This window comes from Typopeltis vanoorti, chromosome 5 (assembly GCF_054136105.1).
Source record: "Typopeltis vanoorti isolate ZY-2024b chromosome 5, IOZ_Tvanoo_1.0, whole genome shotgun sequence".
Classification (NCBI taxonomy): domain Eukaryota; kingdom Metazoa; phylum Arthropoda; class Arachnida; order Uropygi; family Thelyphonidae; genus Typopeltis; species Typopeltis vanoorti.
This window is the reverse complement of record NC_143553.1, coordinates 131,229,711-131,251,413: the sequence shown is the minus strand read 5'-3', so window position 1 is coordinate 131,251,413 and position 21,703 is coordinate 131,229,711. Positions and strand designations below refer to the sequence as shown.

Below are 21,703 nucleotides of genomic sequence, written 5' to 3'. Positions count from 1 at the left end.
AATTTGCAGAGTCTGGTGGACAGGAGGAAGATGGGAGATATGATAGAGACCTACAAGTTAGTAAGGGGTTGTTATAGGATCAATGCCTGGAGATGCAGCCCTTCCAAATAAGAGAGTTGATATTACCTGATTAATATAGAGGAGATTTTTCACATAGTAAGGGATAACAAAAGGTAGAACAAGAGTCCCATCTGTGGAAGATGTATAAGGAAAGCGTAAGCAAAGGAGTGATGAGTAGGCTCTTTGTATGTTAAATGATTGGAGTACATTGCCTGAGAGTGTGGTACGAGCAGAAACTGTGACTGGGCATTGAGCCATAGTTTGAGTATCATTTTGTATGAGAATGTAGAACTCCCAAGATGAGTCTTTTGACTCCATGTTGGTCTGATGTTCATAATAATGTTCTTTAGCTTTTCAGTATATGCAAAATGACTTCAAGGATGAAACAATGTAGGGGTTTAAAAGATTATGATTCTCAACATAAAAATCTGCTCTAAGTAATCTCTCATCATCATCATCATCATCAAATTCCTGCCATGTACCCTCAAGGGGGTGTACAGGATATGACAGTACTACATGAAAAAATTACATCATTACTAACTTCCTATCTACAATTTTCCTCCAAATCAGTCTGTTACTTGTCAAGACTCCAACATTATCAGATCTTATATTTCTATCGTCTAAGGCACTTTGTACCGTATCAATCCACCTATATCTTGGTCTTCCTCTGGGTCGTTTTCCTGCCAACCTGGCAGAGAACACTTGTTTTGCTAATCTTTCCTCTCCCATTCTATTTAAGTGACCATACCATCTGAGATTAGCTCTGCTAACGCATTCCTGGATGCTGACAATGTCAAGTTCTTTCCTAATATCCTCATTTTTAATATGATATTGCCATTGATGCCATCTGTTCACGCCTCTAATCTTTCTCAGGACTCTCATATCTGCAGTCTCTAGTCTTTGGTCAAGTGTTTTACTTCTGACCCAGCTCTCAGATCCATAAGTTAAAATTGGTTTGAACACAGTCTTGTATACAGCTAATTTAGTGTTCCGACTAATTTCTTTCTTATTCCATATGAATTTATTCAATTGACTTCCCACGATACCAGCTTTGCTGATTCTGTTGTCTATTTCTATATTTAGTTTACCATCTTCAGTAAAAATTGTGCCTAAGTAGCTGAAACGTTTTACTTGTTCCACAGGTTCTCCATTCACAACACAGTTGACATTTTCAATGATTCTGCCTATTTTCATTGTCTTTGTCTTTTTATTGCTGACCTTCATACCATATCTATTACAACAGCTATTCAATTTAGTCAGAGAATCTTGCAGACTTGTAGCGGATTTATTTAGAAGTATAACATCATCCACATAAAGCAAAGAGCTGACATTAACATCTCCAATTTTGATATCAGGTTTAATACCACATTCCTTCATAATGTGATCCATATAGATAATGAATAACAGAGGGGATAATGTACATCCTTGTCTCACACCAGATTTAACATTAAACCATCTTCCTGTACTTCCTTCAATTCTAATTGCTGACTCACAACTCAAATAAAGACTAAGTATTGCTTGATATAATGCCCCATTGACACCATATAACTGCAGCGTATTGAATAGCTTCTCTCTTGGCACCTTGTCATATGCCTTTTCCAAATCGACAAAACTTAAATACAGATCTTTGTTATATTCCCATGCTTTCTCGCCTATTTGTCGTAAAGTGAAGATCTGATCCTGACAGCCTCTATTTGGCCTGAATCCAGCTTGTTCTTCACCAAGCTTTTCTTCCACAATTCTTCTCAACCGTTTCTCAAGTATACTTGCATAGATCTTGCCAGGAACACTCAGTAGGGAATTACCTCTGTAATTCTCACATTCAGTTTTATTTCCCTTTTTATATATGGGTACTATGAGAGCTCTACTCCAATCATCGGGAATTCGTCCCTCTGTCCAGGCTTTCTGAACTATGCAGTGCAGCCACTGTAAGACTCTTATACCACCATACTTCAGCATTTCTGGTCGAATATCATCTACTCCTGCTGCCTTTCCACATTTCAAGCCTTTGATGGCTTTTTCTACTTCAAGTATGGATATGTATTCCTGACTGCATGCCTGGTCAGTGTTTTTTATCACTGTGCTGTCATCACTGCTTGTTTCATTTAGCAGTTTTTCAAAGTAATTACTCCATACTTCAAGGATATCTTTTTCTCCTGTTTTCATTTCACCTTTATCATCTCTAATTCCTTTTACAGCACTCTTTCCTCCATTCCTAAGCTTCTTCAACAACCTCCAGAATATTTTGCCACCTTCTTGATATTTATTTTCTATATTCTTGCCAAAGTCCTCCCATGACTTTTGTTTAGCTAGTTTTACACACTGTTTAGCTTTCTTACATTTGTCTCTGTATTCTGTAAGAGTAAAAGTAATCTCTAGGAAAGCAAAATACATCCCTTATGTTTGAACCTATCTAGTGTGGAATAATGTGTGAACAACCACACAAAGATTTAAACAACATACATACATACATACATACATACACTGAAATGAAACTAATCTTAGAAATAACATATATTTTAGCTAACCAGTAAGCTGATACTTTAATATCAACAGAATTTTGCAAGTTTTCCCAGCATAATTATCTCACTTTTTTTTTTAATTATATCAGGAAAAATTAATTAAATACACAATGCTTACCCAATTCCAGCACCTACTAATAAAGATAAAAGGTTTGTTAGGAATAAAATTGACAGCACCTCTGAAGAGAAGAGTCCTCGTTTCACAGCTTTTGAATGACGAAGGCTTAAGACTGATCTTTGAGGATGCTTGAATCGCCATTCACTGAAATTATCAAACAAGAATCTTTGTAGAAAAAATAATTAGAAAGAGAGGAAGAAATACTGCTTTAACCATGTGTCATATGCATCTTCTGTAAAAATAAATGAAACCATAATATAGATTCAAAAGCAGTCCATGGGCATGTCAGAGTAAGACTGCACTTTCAAAATTATTTCATAAATTTAATTGAAAAAAAAAATAAAATCATGGACATAAAATCTGCATTATTTCTAGTTCTATCTCATAGCTGGTCTCCACTGTACATTTCATTAACAAACCTGTGTAAAACATTAAAGTATATTTAACATATAAATGTCCAAATATTTGATAAAACATTGTGCATGTAATATTAATCTAAGTTTTGTAGTGTTAAATTGGTAAATATACTGATAACCAGTCCTCACTAACAAATGATTCACTTTTGTTAGTAACCAGCAGAGGAAATGGTATATTGAAAACGGGCAAATGATGCATTTGTGGGATCACTATAAAAACAGCCACAAATGCACTTCGAATTCAATCTCAGGTCAATGAAGTGTTTATATTAAATCTGATTAACTAGAAGTTATAAATTTTCTGGGAACCAACTCAGTCTTTTTATACTCACTAATACAGCAGCTTGTCAGTAAGCATAATGGAGCCAGCAAAAGAAAGAATGATTATGGAAGGATGACATTGATTGGAGAAAATGGTATGAAGACAGCTGTTGCAGAAGGTGTGGTGGAGATACTTAATGAGCAGTTCATAAAGGTCTTTCAATCTTGTGAATGTGACTTCATGGAGAGATTGAGAGCAGTTGATAATGGGGAAGAGAGACCGACTGTAAGTGAGCAAGAGGTCTATGGGGAGTTGAGCAAACTAGATGTAAATAAGGCTGTGGGACTTGATAATATATCACCACATATTTTGAAGAAATGTGCCAGGGAGTTCACGCGGACCTTGACATGTTTTTTAATACGAGTCTTGCACTGGGTCAAGTTCCTAAGGTGTGGAAGGAGGGCAAGATTTTGCCACTTCATAAAGGAGGTGATAGAACTCAAGCATCAAACTATAGGCCTATCTGTGTGTCAGGTGTTGTAGTTAAGTTGTTGGAGAAGCTTATAAGAACTAGGATCCAGAATTGGCTTGACAACGTATTATCTTTGATGGACAGCATGGATTTGGTAAAGGGAAGTCATGTTTTAGTAATATACTTACTTATTATAATAAGGTGACTGCTTCCATGGACAGAGGAGAAGGATACACAGTAATATACTTATATTTCGCAAAGTCTTTTAATAGATTACTGCATGATGTTGATAGTCAAACTAGAGCAGATAGGGTTGGATATTAGATTGGTGACTGTCTATCTGATAGGTACCAACAAGTTGTGTATGGGGGAGCAATATCCAGGAAAAGGTAAGTTACTAATGGTATGCCTTAGGGGGTCTGTTTTCAGGGCTATTGCTGTTTAACTTTTATATTAATGATATTGGAGAAGATTTGGACAGAGATATCGGTTGTTTGCAGATGATGCAAAATTGAGACAAACCATGTTGTGGCCTTACAAGAAGACTTGAATAAATGTAAAGTTTTAAAAATTTGGAAAACAAAAATGGGATGCAGAATTTATGCTTGGCGATGATATATTGTCGGAGGTGGAGGAAATAAGAGATCTTGGGGTGATAGCGGATAAGGATCTGAAATTTAGGGGACACATAGCCAAAATTGCGAAGACAACACAAAGGCTTCTGGGAATGATGCGCAGGACACTTATGCCTTGTAGAAGTAAGAAGATTCTTGTTGCATTGTATAAGGCTTTGATTAGGCCATACATGGACTACTGTGCCCAGATTTGGTCACCTGGTTTTCAGAAGAACGAAGAGATGTTGGAAAGGTTCCAGAGGCAACTGACTGAGGTAGTTTCTAACCTCTGGAATGTCGAGTATGAGGAAAGATTACGAAGATGCAACTTGCAGAGTCTGGTGGACAGGAGGAAGAGAGGAGATATGATAGTGACCTACAAGTTAAACGGGTTGTTATAGGATCAATGCTGGAGAGGTTCTACTGAAAATAGTGGGATATCAGGTGACAACCAGAGGTTGTCCCTGGAAACTATATAAAGAGGGTGTGAGTAGGGGGGTGAGAAGCAGGTTTTTTTCATGCAGAGTTGTGAATGATTGGAATGCCTTGCCTGAGAGTGTGGTGTCTGCAGAGAATTTGAGTGTGTTTAAAGCACAGCATGATGAGCTGTGTGTATGATAAAAGGATCTCCTAGATGAGTCTTTGACTCCATGGGGTCATGGGTAATAATAAATTTGCTCAGCAATTGAAATTTGCCATTTTAAAAATCCCTCCAAAGTTGACATATCAGCATTTATGAGATTCAGATCTTAACTCCATAAGAAACTCCATAGTGCTTCCAAAAGTAAATATGCAAGCAACATAACCCTATGTAAAATTCGATGCAGCAGAAGTTCCTTAATTTAGCATCGATTTTTACAGCGGTCATTCATATTGTAAATAACTAGAATACTCATTGCTGAAAATTTTGTAAAATGCAAAATCTGGAAAACGAAAAAATGCTTTAAATTGTAAGTTAAGATAATCATTAAGATTGTGCACTGTATTCAATTCTCAGAGTAAAGTTGTAGAAATGACCTATTTTTGAAGTGTTTGTGCCCCAAGCTACAGGAATTACAGAGAATTATGTATGTGAAAGTGAACAATGGATTGAGGGTCATGGCCGCTGACATCAGAATGCTGACGCAGGTTATTTAGGGGTCTCTGACTCTGAAATAAGGAACTCTTGCCGCCTTGCAATGAAGATCATGGCGATTGACATCAATGTCCACGTGAGACATTTGGAGTGGGTGGGGATCTCTGATCCTAAAACAGGGACCTGAAAAAAAATAGTATATAGGGGGCCTTGGAAGGAAGGCTCTCTCTTTCTGACTCTCTCATTCTTTTGGAACAGTTTGCAGACCCGACTAGAGTTCGTCGGAACGCACCTGAGGAGCAGCAAGAATTTCCACAATGAATTGCAGTTAGGAGTTTGCTCGGTACATCAGACATAGGGCGCTTTCGACTCGATCCAGTACCATCGCCAAATGGGAATCACTCTTCCTGCAAAGACGACTATTGAGCAATGTTCAAAGAAGGCCTGCACAGAAGAACAAGTCGGACTACCTGCAGAATCAGACTAGGATTGTAAAGACTTGAAAGAAAGTACATTTCCCAGTATATCAATAAAGTGTAAAAGGACAATTGTGATCTTCTGATTGTAACATTTCTAGAACTTTAGTGTTTATCGGATAGCAAAAATTAGGACTGAAGCATAGATATGAGATAATTTTTTTGGGAGTTGATATAGTGAAAGAGATATTGTAGGACATGAGGTTTCTCTCGCTCTCTCCCTCTTTATGTAAATGATTGATTTTTCTTTGTTTAAAGTTACGAATTAAGATTATGAGTGAGACTGTATAAAGTGTATGGAATAGTGTAAAATTTGTTTCAAGTTGCATTAAACATGTTTTGTTTGTAAAATGGAGACTTTGCCTGATCTTTACTTGATGCACTGTCTTGAAAAAATATTCGAAGTTGCAAATAAGGGGAACTAAGGAATAGCCATGACTGCAAATTAAGCCTTAGACTATTGATAGAATTATCCTATAGGTGCTATAGCTCATTTCCGATGCTTATTAATTAGGAACATAGGTGGCGAGGTCACAAATCAAATTTTCCTAAGCTCCTTTCAGTGTAAGAGATTGCTATCTGTATCAAAGTTCTTTTCTTTTTCAAGTTAACTAGTCAGTTCACTAACAGCATCACCTTATATAGGAGCATTAAGAGCTTTTAAATTAAGGGGATATAAAATCTGCATTGTTTCAAAACCGAATGAGAAACTCAAAGATTGGAATCAGAGAGTTTCATGCCGAATACAGTAAACTATAAAGTATCGGCGAACCTAGCGTGAGCCAATGCAAGTGACCCTAGTATGTAGTACATTACCGGACACTCGTTGCAAAGGTGGGGAAAGTTCAGATCGCTATTCTTAGGTATTTTCCATAATGTAAAAACACATTTCCTAGGAAATGTATGCTGTTATTACATTATGGAGGGAGGTCACTACCCAGACCGGTTTCAGCCTTTTTTGAGGCTTCATCAGTGAGTAGCTAGACCATAATACCAAAGTGTATAGCGAAAAGATATATACTCTGCTATACGAGTTTCCAAAGAGGTGCAACCATTAAGTTACTTAAATATAAAGAGCTAATAAGCTTCATTTCGGCCTGGATAGTGACCTCCCTCCATAATGTAATAACAGCATACATTTCCTAGGAAATGTGTTTTTACATTATGGAAAATACCTAAGAATAGCGATCTGAACTTTCCCCACCTTTGCAACGAGTGTCCGGTAATGTACTACATACTAGGGTCACTTGCATTGGCTCACGCTAGGTTCGCCGATACTTTATAGTTTACTATATTCGGCATGAAACTCTCTGATTCCAATCTGAGTTTCTCATTCGGTTTTGAAACAATGCGGATTTTATATCCCCTTAATTTAAAATATTGTTTATATCGCCGAAATGAAGCTTATTAGCTCTTTATATTTAAGCATTAAGAGCTAATTGTGAGGAATAAGACAAGAGATATCATAAGGGATAGAATAAACTTAAGGAAGTATAAGAGTGCAATTAAAAGAATATAAATAACACTAGTTAGATTACAGGAAGTATTATTATTATTATGTGACACCTCCAGGGAGTCCAAAGATTCATCAGGGGAGAATGTGACAACAGCATCGAATGATTACCCCTTCCAACTACTAATCACGCTCAAACTTGCTTAACTTTTTGCGAGGCATTAATAGCAGAGGCTCTACCAATCGACCAACCTTTGCTGGCAAGTAGATTAGTAGAATCTAAAAATATTACAATGGTGCAATCAATGCACGTGTTTTACATCTATATACACTTTTCCAGTATTTACTATTTTATAAACCCTCCTGACTTACATAAATTCGCAGTTACGTAATAAATCTCGAAAATTACAACTACTAGCACACATGAACATGTTTGCGGCTCTGACATCCACTGCAGCATGCAATGACATAATGTTAACTAGACTTGGCATTCACAGCAAATGAAACTAATAGTAACAGGCAGTGACAGGTTACCGGTAAACGCCGAGAGCAAATGCACAAAAGCTGTAACATTCAAACTGAAACTTACCAATTAGAAATAAGAACTCCGTAAACCATTCCTCCTTTCCCCGACCTGTCGATAGTCCATGCCTCGCGCAGTTAGTTTAGTCACTTGTTTATCACAGTTAGTGTTCATGGTTTATTTACCTTAAAATGGATTCAAAACGCAAAACCGAATGCACTGGTAATGAATCTAAAAAACAAAAGTCTGCAATTACTTTAGAAGTAAAGTTGAAAATAATTCTTATGTATGAAGACGGGAAAATTACATCAACAATACCTCAGGATATAAATCGACCTATTTTGACAGTGAATACAATAGTGAAGGATAAAGTTCGCATCGTTGAAAACATGAAAGGTGCGGTAACAATGAAGGGCACAATCATTACCAAGAAGAGGCTGGGCCCGATTTCAGAGATGGAGAAATTGTCTCACTGGATCGAGGATCTGACACAGAAGCGGATACCATTGAGTTTTCTGATTATGCAGGAGAAGGCTAGGTCTTTACATAAAGATTTACAAGAGAAGGCCAGCATCACCGACACAGAGAGCGCATTTAAAGCTAGTGCTGGATGGTTCGAACGATTCAAGAAGCGTCCAAATCTACACAGCATCAAAGTCACAGGTGAGGCAGGTGCAAATACAGAAGTGGCAAATAAATTTCCTGAACTTCTGGCAGAAATAATTGAGGGAGAATAGTTGCCTGAGCAAATATTTAATGTTGATGAAACAGCTCTGTTTTGGAAGAGGATGCCAACATGGACATTTATTGCAAAAAAAGGAAAAATCTATGCCTGGATTTAAGGTCGCAAAAGATCGGATCACTGTTATGATTGGCGGCAACACTTCAGGGGACTTGAAACTTAAACTGCTTACAGTGTACTATTCCCAGAGACCACAGACCTTGAAGAACATTGACCCGAGTAGGCTGCCCGTAATCTGGAAATCCAATACCAAGGCTTGGGTTACACGTGCTGTTTGCAAATGGTTCAATAACCACTTCATTCCCCAGGTGAAGGAATATTGTGCCAAGAAAAGAATCTCGTTTAAAGTGCTTCTCCTCCTGGACAATGCCCCCAGCCACCCAGAAGAGTTGGATGGCTTTTATTCTGACGTAAAAGTTGTTTACCTGCCTCCTAGAACTACCACACTGTTGCAACCTATGGATCAAGGCCCTATTGCGACTTTCAAAGCCTACTATCTGCAGCGTATGTTTTCCCAAGCAATCAAGGCCATTGATAGTGGTGAGGACATTACTCTACATGATTTCTGGAAGAATTATAATATCCTTGACACTATCAAAAACATCGGAGTGGCATGGGTGAAGTCAAGCGGACAACAATGAATGCTGTGTGGAAGAAACTCTGCCCAGAAATGGTGCAAAATCATTTAAAGGAAGGAGAGCAGACAATGACTGATACGGTTGTTGAGTTGACACAAGAATTACAGCAAGCGACAGAGACGTGTGCAACTGGCAGAGTAATTAGAGCTGGAAGTGGATAATGTTGACGTTAACAAGCTTCTTTTGAGTCACGATGAAGAGCTTACTAATGATGACCTTATTCAGTTGGAGGCATTCCGAAGAAAATACTATGCCGATTGACCCACCAACTCCAGACGTTAAGAAATTTACAACAAAGGGACTAGCCAAAGTTTTTAACCTGATAGACATGGCGCTAGCAAAATTAGAATTGATGGATCTGAACACCGAGTGGTTCGAGAATGTTAGGTGCCATATCCATTCTGATATGTCTAGTTACAAGGCCATCTACAATGACAAAAAGCGTCTGACCACACAATCTACTCTCTAGACATGTTTGTGAGATGCCGCTCACAACAACGTCAAGATGACAACTCAGACGACCCCGGCTATGATCAGCCTTCAACATCGAGAGGGGTAGAAGTTGCCAGAGAACAGCATTTCTCTTCACAACCAGTGCCGACTCTCCCACTACAGAGCTAAATTAGCTGTCACAAGACATTTTTTTATTTGAAAAGTGTTATTTCAGTTTGTTTTTATATTCTTTTATATATTTTTCATACTTTTATAGTTTATATCTGAGTAAATACTGCTGCATGATGTTTCATTTATAAAATAATACTGTGTAAATAATATACTGTATATATATACATACATATAATAATAATAAATATTGCGGTTTCTTACGGAGTTACACTTAAGCAATTTACAAATTCGACTTACATAAAGGTTTACGGAACGCATTACTTATGTAATGCATTCCGTAAATGGGGGGACTACTGTATATATATATATATATATATATATATATATATATATATATATATGTGTGTGTGTGTGTGTGTGTGTGTGTATATATATATATATATATTAGCTAAATGACATATAAAAATGCATCAAACTAATGAAAGGAGATGACCTACGTGCTCTCTAGTACACTGACTGTTAAGGAGATAAGCGAGTGAAAATCAAAGTTCTTTTCTTTTTCAAGTGAACTAGTCTTACTCCAGGTTACTAAAAAGGTTACTAAAAAAAATTTCACAATTTCCTATGGATCAAGGCATTCCATGTTACATGTTTAGCCAATTAAATTTATAGAGATGGAGTGTATAGATTTTTCACATAATGTTGACCATAGTATATTGATTATAGTAGATGAAGTTCATGGCCAGCCTGACGTGCTGACTGCAATGTAAGGATTATAAATGTTAGTGACTTTTCTGCACTGCTAACCTAATGGATCTGTTATTATTTATTTATTTTTTTTTTTATCCTTCAGAGACTCAATGGCAGTGTTTTATTCCTGCAAACTTGGTTTTCTCTTTACACAAAATAGAAAAAACTGGCTAACACGTGCAAATTCTCTACAATCCAATCCTTCAATATGCTGGTGCATATCTCTTGATTTAGCTTATGAACCCTCTCTGGGTTCATAAGCTAAATTATGAGTCGAGAATCTCAGGCACTCGATGCTGGATCTGGTCTTATTCACTTAAATACACTCCTGTTATATTGCCTATATACTAGTCCAACCTGCATTTGTTCCCCCATTCCTCTTCCCCTCCCCCCCCAAATGTTATTAGGGTACTTCATGGCTATGGATTATTTGGTCTTCTTTTGGGTCCGTTTTCTATCCCAAGGTCTATTCCTTATCCTTATATAACAGACTCTGCAGCAAAGAATTGATCTCCTCAGAGACCACTTAAAGGGAGAGGTGAAAATATGAGAAGTACTATGCTAATGTAATATTAAAATCAATATCAGAATATTATTTAAAACTTAAAAACAAATTGTTAAAAGAAGAAGAATGGAACCTAAATGTAGTAGGTAGGTATGTCAGATTCAACTGACAGATGAAACGTATTAACATCAAAAATGCAAGAATATTGTATTCATGAAGAAAAGAACAAAAGTACACTATTAGGGAATAGTAATCATAGTAAAAAATAAAGTAACAGAAATTATACCAATATCACTGAGGTTAATCTACAATTAAAAGAAAAAGAATAAAATACATATTAAAATAATCCACGTTCATGTACTGTGCCACTATGGTGAGAGAGAATATTATTAACATTAGACCACCTAGAGTCAAAATTCATCACAGGAGATCACTCTCGCATTAAGATTATTGAATCATGCCTTAAACCTATCCACAGTTTCCACCTCACTACACTCTCAGGCAATGTATTCTACTTACCATGCAAAGAACCTGCTCCTTGCTCTCTCTCTATGCAGCTTCTAGGGATGGCCTCTTATTCCACCCTGGTCTCCCTCTTCTCTGTGAAAAATCTCCACCACATCAATCTGGTAACAGCCCTCACCAACATGCACAACCCAACCAAATCACCTGTCCTATTCTCAAGGCTCTGCACTGCATTGCATTCCCTCACTTTGTCTTCCAATCGTGCATTCCAGAGACCAGACACTGGCTTAGTGAATCTCCCCAGGATCCTCTACAAGATATCCTCATCCCTTAAAAAAACCATCCAGATCCACATCCATTTGTGTCCACTTTCAGCCTCAGCTTATACAAGGGAACCATAACCTCAGTGGTTCATATCACTAAAGTTGCAAAAACATCATTAACATAATTCATTGTGATGTTTTTGAAACTTTACAACATACTCCTAAACTTCAGTCTTTTTCTTGCCATTCCCATATCTTTCATCTCTTATACCCTCTTCAAAAATTCCTTATTAATAGCGAATGTCCTAAAAGAATACAGAAGAAAATGAAGAGCTAAGCTATATGTAAAAGTAGCTCAACAAAAGTTATGGGAAGACTCAGAAATGGAAAGAGTACTGTAAAAGGAATCAAAAATGATACAGATGACATGAAAAAACTGAAGATAAAGATTTATCATTAAAAATTATAGAAACAACTACAATGTTATAGTAAAACTTCAGTTTAATATAAACTAAAATAATCATGTGATGACCTTGATATGAAGGTCATCTGGAATATACACATATATGCAAAGAAACAAGCTACAATACAATCTATAGCATGCTAAAGTCACACTAATTTGGTCAACTTAACACTACTGGCCTGACCTCTCCTCTGGTCAGGCCAGTAGTCTTTAAAAAAATATAATAATAATAACTTTCTGCATTCAAGCTAGTCTATTATTTGTTACAAGTCATTAAGAGTTATAGCTGGAGTGCAACATTATATCACATAATTACCCACAGATAATTTAGAACTAAACAGTATAGATGGTGGCCAATAAGTGCTAAAATTGCTTAGTCCTAAAAATGTTAATCACCATGTAACTATGATAGAAAGGATGACGATAAAGATATTCTACTTCTCTAGAATACTTATTTTGCAAGACTTAATTTGCAGTGGCCACACTGCATAATTCAGAAGGTCAAATTCCTGTGATTGGAACACAGTTCTCATAGTTTCCATCTATAAAAAGGAGAATAAAAAAAATGAACAAAGAATTTTTCCTTTCCTTTAGTGTTACACGGTGATCAGCATTCATTTCAGGGCAGTAGAATAACCATTGATCAAATCATTGTCTCTTTGGCATACTGTGTGAAATGTAATATAGCTTCTCTCTCTCTGTATGTGTGCACACACTCCATATGACCTTAATATGAAGGTCGAAACGTTGGAAAATTAAAATAATTATTTCTAACACAGTTGTAGTCTCCATAATTTGTGTGAAATGAACTAAGAATTTACATAGGAATTTCTCTACTGTGTGTTTCAGGTTTTACACACATAGTTGAAAGAAAAATTGTTGAAGAGAAACTTGGAGAAAAATGAGCTGAGTTCAGGCCAAATAGATGTTCCCAAGATCAGATTTTCACTTTATGACAAATACCTAAGAAATCATGGGAATACAACAAGAATCTGTGCTTTAGCTTTATAGATCTGAAAAAGGCAATCAAAGTGGTCAGAGAAAATTTTTTTAAAATGCTACAATTATATGGATAAATGGAACATTATACAGAGCAATACATAGTGTATATTTAAATTGTATTTCTTTTATTTCGGCTTGATAACTTACAAGAAGATGGTTTGAGGCAAAATCAGGAGTAAGACAAGGACACGCATTATCTCCACTCTAATATGGACCACATTATGAAAGAAAGGGACATTAAATCTAATATTAGAATTGGATATGCCAACCTTAGTTCTTTGCTTTATGCAGCTGATGATGATGTACTCTCCTAAATAAGTCCTATCCAAGTGTCTCCAGGATTCTCTAAAGTGAATAACAGCAACACAGAAAAACTTGAACTGCATTCTCAATGGCCAACCTTCAGAACAAGTAAATTATTTCAGCTATTTAGACAATATTTTTTAGTGAAAATGGAAATAGACAACAAAATAACCAAAGCTGGTATCATGAGGGAACCAGTTGAATAAATTTATATGGAATAAGACAGCAATTAGCCAGTGTTTGAACCATTTTTAAGTTACTGGTTTGAGAGCTGGGTCAAAAATAAGGCACTTGATCAAAGACTAGAAACCAGATATGAGAGTTCTGAGAAAAATTATGGAAGTGAGAGCATACAGCATCTGGATTATTTATTGTAGATTAATTAATGTGCTATTGGTTTTCATCCTTTCATGAGTGGTTTTTATCATAAAAAATTATGTTTATTAAATTCTTTAATTAATCCCACACGCATGTAAAATGTTGCAAGGTTGACTTCCTTGCTCAAATTTCTGTAGCTTATTAATGTCAAAGTGTATGGAACAAAAACCACATAGCTCAAGCTAGCATTATCAGAGGTACTTCAAGAATACACAGTCAAGCAAACACAAGAAATAAAATGACCTCGAAAACAAGGGATATCACACTCTTCGTGGTAATTTCTGTTATTAATGATGATGGGAAGATAGAGAGAGGTGCATCAAAATCTATGCAAGATCACACCATCAGTTCTGTTGCAGTTAACAGAACTTCTGCAGCTTTCAGAAACATTCTGATTTCAGTCTTTCTTCCATCTGATGCAATGGTCTTCCTCCAAAGCATGTTATGCTAGTCTGCTTTTTCGTTGTTGAGTTTTGGTACCAGATGTATTTTTTCTGACCAAGGTATTCCATCCTGTCTGTTTCAAATACTGAGTTCCATGCTGACAAGGGATGCTGTAGAGTTATACTGTTCTGATTCTGTGTTGTTTTAGGAGGCAGCCCAGTTTATCTCCATATCTTTATCCTACCTTTGACGTACAGTAAAGCTATGGTGTATGTATAACCAGGCTACCTCCGAAAACAATAAAATTCCCAAAAACTGGGAATTTTCAAAACTTTAATCTATGGGGCAGTGAATTTTGTTCTCAGGACCAGCACTGCACCTGGAACAAAAAATTCTACTTATATCATTCTAACAAAATGGATACAACAGGAAAACCCTTTCCAAACTGCTTAAAAAGAACACCTGTTGTATCCATTTTGTTAGAATGATATAAGTAGAATTTGTTTTTCCAGGGGCAGTGCTGGTCCTGAGGACAAAATTCACTCTTCCCCACAGACTAAAGTTTTGAAAATTCCCAGTTTCTGAACTAGATTGGTGATGTGAAGTGGCATGTAGGCAGGAGCGTGCTAGTAAATTTTTAATAACTGGCTTGCTAAAAAAAAGACAATTCTAGAAACATAAAATCTTTGCATTTCTAGAATTGAACAGATGCTTGTTTAAAAATAATATTCCTGTAAAATTGCTAGCAGAGATAATCCCTCCAGGCTGCCATATGGTAAGGGACCAGAGAAAAGGATGCAAAAAAATATTCCCCAGCTGGATTTTCTGATGTTCACCATATACAAAGTTATAACCCAAATGCCATTAGCTACTGTGGATTGAAGTGCATGCCACTCAACGGTTTATAGACACTTTTGGATTAACAAGCAGATTGCAAATTTCTTGAAAATTTTGCAACCTGCTTGTTAAACTTCATCATGAGGCTACTAAGAGTAAGTTCATGCAAGCTGGTCCAGCACAACACTTCTTGTGTGTGTGAAAGAGAGAGAGATTGAACATATTCGGGATATAACTGCTCACCTTATAACTAAAGTATCTAAGAAGGCTAGGGCAGCTTCTTTTTCCTCTTCCACAGTAAAACTATTTCCGAATTAATTTTACTGTGATTTGATCAAAATGAAACAAGCAATCCTAATAGCAATGAAAAATAATGGAGTAAGTTGAAATTATATACAGCCAAGACATAAAATATATAAAAAGCAACTGACAGTATCCTTATACAAGGGCTGTTCAATAAGTAATAAGACTAATTTTACTGTCGCAAAACCATCACAATATTCTGTGGAATAAAGAAATGTTGCTGTCTGTATTAACAAAAGAGGTTGATAGATGGCGTATATGGGCTGATGTGCCAGAGTGTCACGTGACTAAACGCAAGTTTGTTTCGGTGCACCTACGAGCCGTGACCAGTCGTCGAAATGGAAGCGTCTTTGGAACAGCGTTATGTGAAATTTTGTCTGCGTTTGCAGCATTGGACACTTTTAACATGATATGCAAAGCTTTCCACAATGAAACAATGTCGAGGGCAAGTGTTTTTTGCTGGCATAAAACTTTTAAGGAAGGAAGGTAAAATGTGGAAGATCTTGAACGTGAGGGAAGACCTTCAACGTCCATCACAGCAGCGATTATTATCAAGGAGGATCGCAAAATTACAGTATGCCAGCTGCATGTTGTCCTGAATATTTCCGTGGGAAGTGTTCACTCAATCATGGCTGAACATTTGGGACTGAAACATGTTTGCACCCGATGGATTCCCAAAGTCTTGATACCGGAGCAAATGCAGCATTGAGTGGATATGTGCACAGAATGGAAAGAAAGACTGGAACAAGAAGGCGACAACTTCTTAAAACGCATCATTACAGCAGATGAAGCTTGGTTGTATCACTATGACCCTACAATGAAACAACAAAGCAGCGAATGGAAGCATCCATCTTCGCCAATCCCCAAGAAAGCAAAAACTGTAAAATCGGCTGGTAAAGTTATGACCATAATGTTTTTTTGACTACGAAGGCATTGTTTACCAACACGCTGTAGAACCCAGGAATACTGTAAATGGCTCATACTATGCGAATGTTTTACGGACAATGGTACATCGCATCAAAAGGATGCGTCCATTGCTGAAGAATGGCTTCTTATTGCACTACGATAATGCAAGGCCACATATTGCTGGTTGTGTAGTGGACATTTTGCAGAAGAACAACATAGATATCCTACCACACCCTCCATACAGTCCTGATTCTCGCACCATGCGATTTCTGGCTGTTTCCTCAGCTCAAGAAACCACTTAAGAGGCCACCATTTCGAAAGCAACAAAGCATGTGTAAAAGCTGCAGAGGCAGTTTTGAAAGAACGCTCAAAAAAACTGACTTTCACATGTGTTTAAGAAGTGGACGCAACATTGGGATAAATGCATCGCGTCTCACGGTAGTTACTTCGAAAAAGACCATGTAAATGATGACAATTAAAGGTCATCTGTTTTCTGTATAAATATAGTCTTATAACTTATTGAACAGCCTACGTATATGAACAAAGTAGTCCATTTAAAACATGGCATGCACAAGTAGATACTATTCCACCCAAATTATTCAATACAGTATTAGAATATGACCTAAATGAACTAGACTGGAGTGATAATGGAATTAATATCATGGTAAAAATCAATTATTTACAATATTTGCATTACTGAGGTAGTAAATAACAAAACAGACCTAGAGGAAATGATGAATGAATTAAATGCAGCATCAAATAAAGTAGAATTATATATAAACTATGTAAAAATGAAAATGACAAATATTGAAGAAAAACAGGAAACCAAAGAACAAATAATAGACAATTGTAAATTAGTGCAAGTGCAAGAATACACATACCTTGGAAGATGTTGAATGGATTTTAATGGTATAGATGCGAACACAGATTGATAAGAAAATAACTATTAACTTGAACGCCAATATAATAATAAGTTAGTATAAACAGTCCCACATATAAACTTGCTAAACATTTAGCCAAACTACTAGCCACTTGCACAAACAATTCTCCCTCTTTTGTTAAAAATTCTACCCACCTAAAAAGTATTTTAGAAAACCACACCTTAAAAAGTTCAGACTTAATGGTGAGTTTTGATATCACCTCATTATTCACGAATGTACTATTAACTGAAACTCTTAACTTAGCAAATTCACAGTACAGCAGGTTATTTTACATGGGAAGGGAAAATATACAAACAATTAGATGGGACAGCTATGGGATACTCCCTTTTCCCCCCCCTTAGCCAACTTCTACATAGAACATCTAGAAAAGCTAGCTATCAACACAGCCACTCTCAAACCTAGTCTCTGGCTATGCTATGTTGATGGAGGATAATGGAAGATGTGTCTGCTATTTGGCCACATGGCCCAGACACATTGAATACATTTTTAGTGCATTTAAATAGCCAACCACTAAAATACACTTCACAATGGAAGTAGAAGCCAATGACTGTCTACCCTTCCTGGACACGCTTATCACGTCTTCCAGAAGGTTCCTTATCATTCTCGGTTTATAGAAAACCCACACATACAGGGAGATATTTACACAATCACACCATCACCTTTCTCAACAATATGGTATCTTAAAAACACTAACTCATAGAGCTAGAACAATTTGTTCCAATGACATTGCTTTCACTGCTGAACTTTCTCACCTGCATCACACCTTCCTGACCATTGACTATAATCCCCATAAAATAGATAAAATACTAAATGCTCCCCCAAAATCCCCCTACCACTAACTACCACAGAAAACTACAACAAAACTTCTGTTGTAGTCTTCTGCTGCACAGAAGCTTTTACAAGTCAGAGAAGTTGTTCCTGGAATCAATAGAAGTCCTGAAACATACTCCAAACCTCAACAAGTATGGCTGTATAAATCTACCAAAGATTTGGGAGACAGTCATCCTAATACCAAATTAATATCTTTTTTTTTTTTTAAACTTAGATGGCACCTAATTAGGACTTTAGTCTTTGTGTTGCATGCTACAATTACTCATACTAGTCCCACTGTTACACCAGATTGCAGTTGTCTCGCTACTGTAACAAACTTTGTATGCTCTGAAGATGCTGGATATAATACCAGCGAAATATCAACATTTAAGTTAATAAATAGTTATTTTCTTATCAATCTATGTTCGCATCTATACCGTTAAAATCCAATCAACAAGTGTGACGAACACATAAGCCTTTCCACACGATACCTTGGAAGAACTTTTACATTAAGCAAAAAGAAACATATATGAAGAAATGAAAAGAAGAATTCAGCTAGGCTAAATGGCTTTTGCCAAACAATTCCTTTCTAGTAAAATAAAACAAGCAAACTTTTCAACCAGTGGTGTTATCCTGATTATGATGTACAGATAAGAGATAGCCAATAACTAAACAAATACTAGACAGAATGGAAAAAAAAAAAAAAAACTAAGCATAAGAACAAGCCATATGACAACAGAAAAAAAAGTACTGGATATAGGGAATTTTTTTTTTTTTAAATTAAAATGGAACAGTGTGTAGGACATATTGTGATTGTCTATTGATCACTTTTTCGGAGTCTTTGGACTCCCTGGAGGCATTATGTAATAATAATAATCAAAAGTGATCAATGGACAATCACCCAGTGGCACCCATATAAAAGATGATTAATGTCTGAAAGACCAGACAGAAGGTGAAAGGATGATATGGTGGAGATAAATACCAGATGTAATCAGGAAACCCAACAGCGAAAGACAGACAGATGGGGAAGGCCTATAATGATATGAAAGGACTTAGAAGAGGATATGCTTATCACTGAAGTACATAACTGACTTAATTTTAATTTAAATCATATTTAATTTTAATCTGATCTCTTGCCAGAATAAGGAAAAGAGGGGGGGACACTGTTTATCAGGAAAGATTCCGTTTCTAATATCAAAGAATACAAAAAAAATTTGAACACACTTTTTAATTTTCAAATTGTCACAGCTGCTGCATGCATGCATTTATTCATGTGTAAATTTTCTGTTAAAAAAAACAACTAGATAGGACAGGAATAAAAATAATTCTCAAGCACATTGACAACTGAGAACAAAATTGCCCTCAGGAATAAGAAAAGTTATGTGCATGTAGACAGAAGCAACATCCCTTGTGGTGATATGTGATTACTGTTAGTGGGAAGATAAGGTTGTGTAGAAGAGCTGCTTCCAAGAACAGTCTCTGCTTTGAAGTATTTTTATATCCCTAGTAGCCTTAGCCTGGCTTTCTTTAACACATATTAATCCATTTTTGGATGCCTGTACAAATACTTTTAATGTTTACTGACTAAGCTAGTCTATCGTGTCTGTCCAAAATAGTAGGTATACTCCCCTCCCACACACACACATTGACATCATATACCATAGACACCTAAAAAGAAGAGCAGATTCTGCTTTGACGTTTTAGCTTATTTGTCTCAGGAAACTGTTTAGCGACTTGTAGACCATTCTAATTCTATATTGTTTTAGGAGCAAGTCCAGTCTATCTGTTGTGCCTCTTGCATATGTATAGATATGGTGTATGTATAGTCTGGTTGAAAGGGAAGTGGACAGTTTGTAGCTCTTTTATAGAGTTCGGTAAGAATTTTTTTTAATATCCATTTTGTTCAAATGACGTTAGCAGAGTCTGGTTCTAAGGATGAAATTCTCTGCCCCTGAAGGGTAAAGGTTTCAAAATACCAAGTATCTTTGGGCAGAGTGGTAATGAAAATCAAAATGAAGATATCCAACCTGTATGAGTGAGCTTACCTGTAGAATGAATACAGGAGGAGAATCATCTAAATCTCTCTAGAAGGCTAGAGAGATTAACATCGTAGTCTAATATTAACTAATTCAATTCATACATCTAATATTTTGTAAAAGTCATATTGCCATCGCAGGGAACAAAATTTAATAAGATATGTGCATCGAGGCACTAAGATGAAGCATATTGACTGAGAGTAGGCCTGAAGTCCTAAATAATGCCTCTAGTGGACTAAATTGGGATTCCTCAGGCTGAAGTAAGGAGGATGAGAGTGTCCCAAATTTGGGGCAGTTTCAAGCAATCAAATTTGTGGTTAGGGTAGTTTCAAATATATTCAAGGAAAAGTCTTCATATTTATATTTGCTGCAATGGAATAAGTGGCTTTCTTTCAGCATATTCTATGGCAATTATCCAAAGCATTGGCAGCAGCAAGTCCCGAGTGGCTATAGTAATGGAAACTGATATATTCCTTATTCAGCAATTCTGATGTTGGCTGTCCCTGTTTGGTCATAGTAGGATAGCTTACAACTACAAGAGACCTGATAAATGCCTGGCAGGTATAGGGACTGTGGCTGGTCTTTGGTGGAACAGATAAGGGATGCCAATTTTTGTATGGTCTGTAAGTAGTTGAAATGTTAGTTTTTTTGTTTGTTTTTTTGTTAATTTTTCAGATGTGCCTTGGTTATATGGAATAATGATAGCTTTGTAAAATCTCTGTGCTGGAAACTACCAAAGACCACCCACAGTCCCTAGACCTGCCAGGTGTTTATCAGGCTCCTTGTAGTTGTAAACTATCCTATTATAGCTAACAGCCAGGAGATAACACTAGAATTGCAACTGACATCTATTTCCATCACTACAGCCACTGAGGACTTGTTTACCATGCTTTGGACACCCACCAAACCATATGCTGGAAGAAAGCCACTTTACTCCATTGCAGCAAATATAAACATGAAGACTTTTCCTTGAAGAGCCCCAAAATTTGGGACACTTATCCTTTGTACTTCAGCCTGACAGCCAAGAATACCAAATTTAGCCCATTAGAGGGCACTATCTAGGATGGGCAACCTTTTTAAGTGCGAGTGCCAAATCTTTGATGCAAATTTTTTCTCACGTGCCAACCGAAATTTTGCAGAACATATTATTTGGTGTCTTTTCAGTATTGGAAGAACCTTTTCAAATAATAAAAAATCACACTAGAGTGGTAAAATCAAAGAATATTGTAAAAGTGATTATTGTAAGTCATGCAAGCTTGAATGAAGGTAAAAATTAGTGACGGAGTTTTTACTTAAAAGTCCTTCTACCCTGTTGATAGCGTGGATATTTTTTTTATTTTCCTTTAAGTGTAATTCTAGCTGCCACATACAGCCACACAATTTAAAGACAATGTTTAGAATCATCAAAACAGTAAACAATAA

At 36.5% G+C, this 21,703-nt stretch overlaps 1 protein-coding gene across 1 annotated transcript in view; it reads right to left on the bottom strand.

Moving 5' to 3' along the window:
• Positions 1-21,703, bottom strand: part of BNIP3 (BCL2 interacting protein 3) — a 147,484-nt gene that overhangs the window by 8,765 nt on the left and 117,016 nt on the right. The window contains exon 5 of the mRNA XM_090393334.1: positions 2,701-2,844. Within this exon, the coding sequence (XP_090249460.1) occupies positions 2,701-2,844 (144 nt within the window). The remainder of the gene's footprint in view (positions 1-2,700; positions 2,845-21,703) is intronic.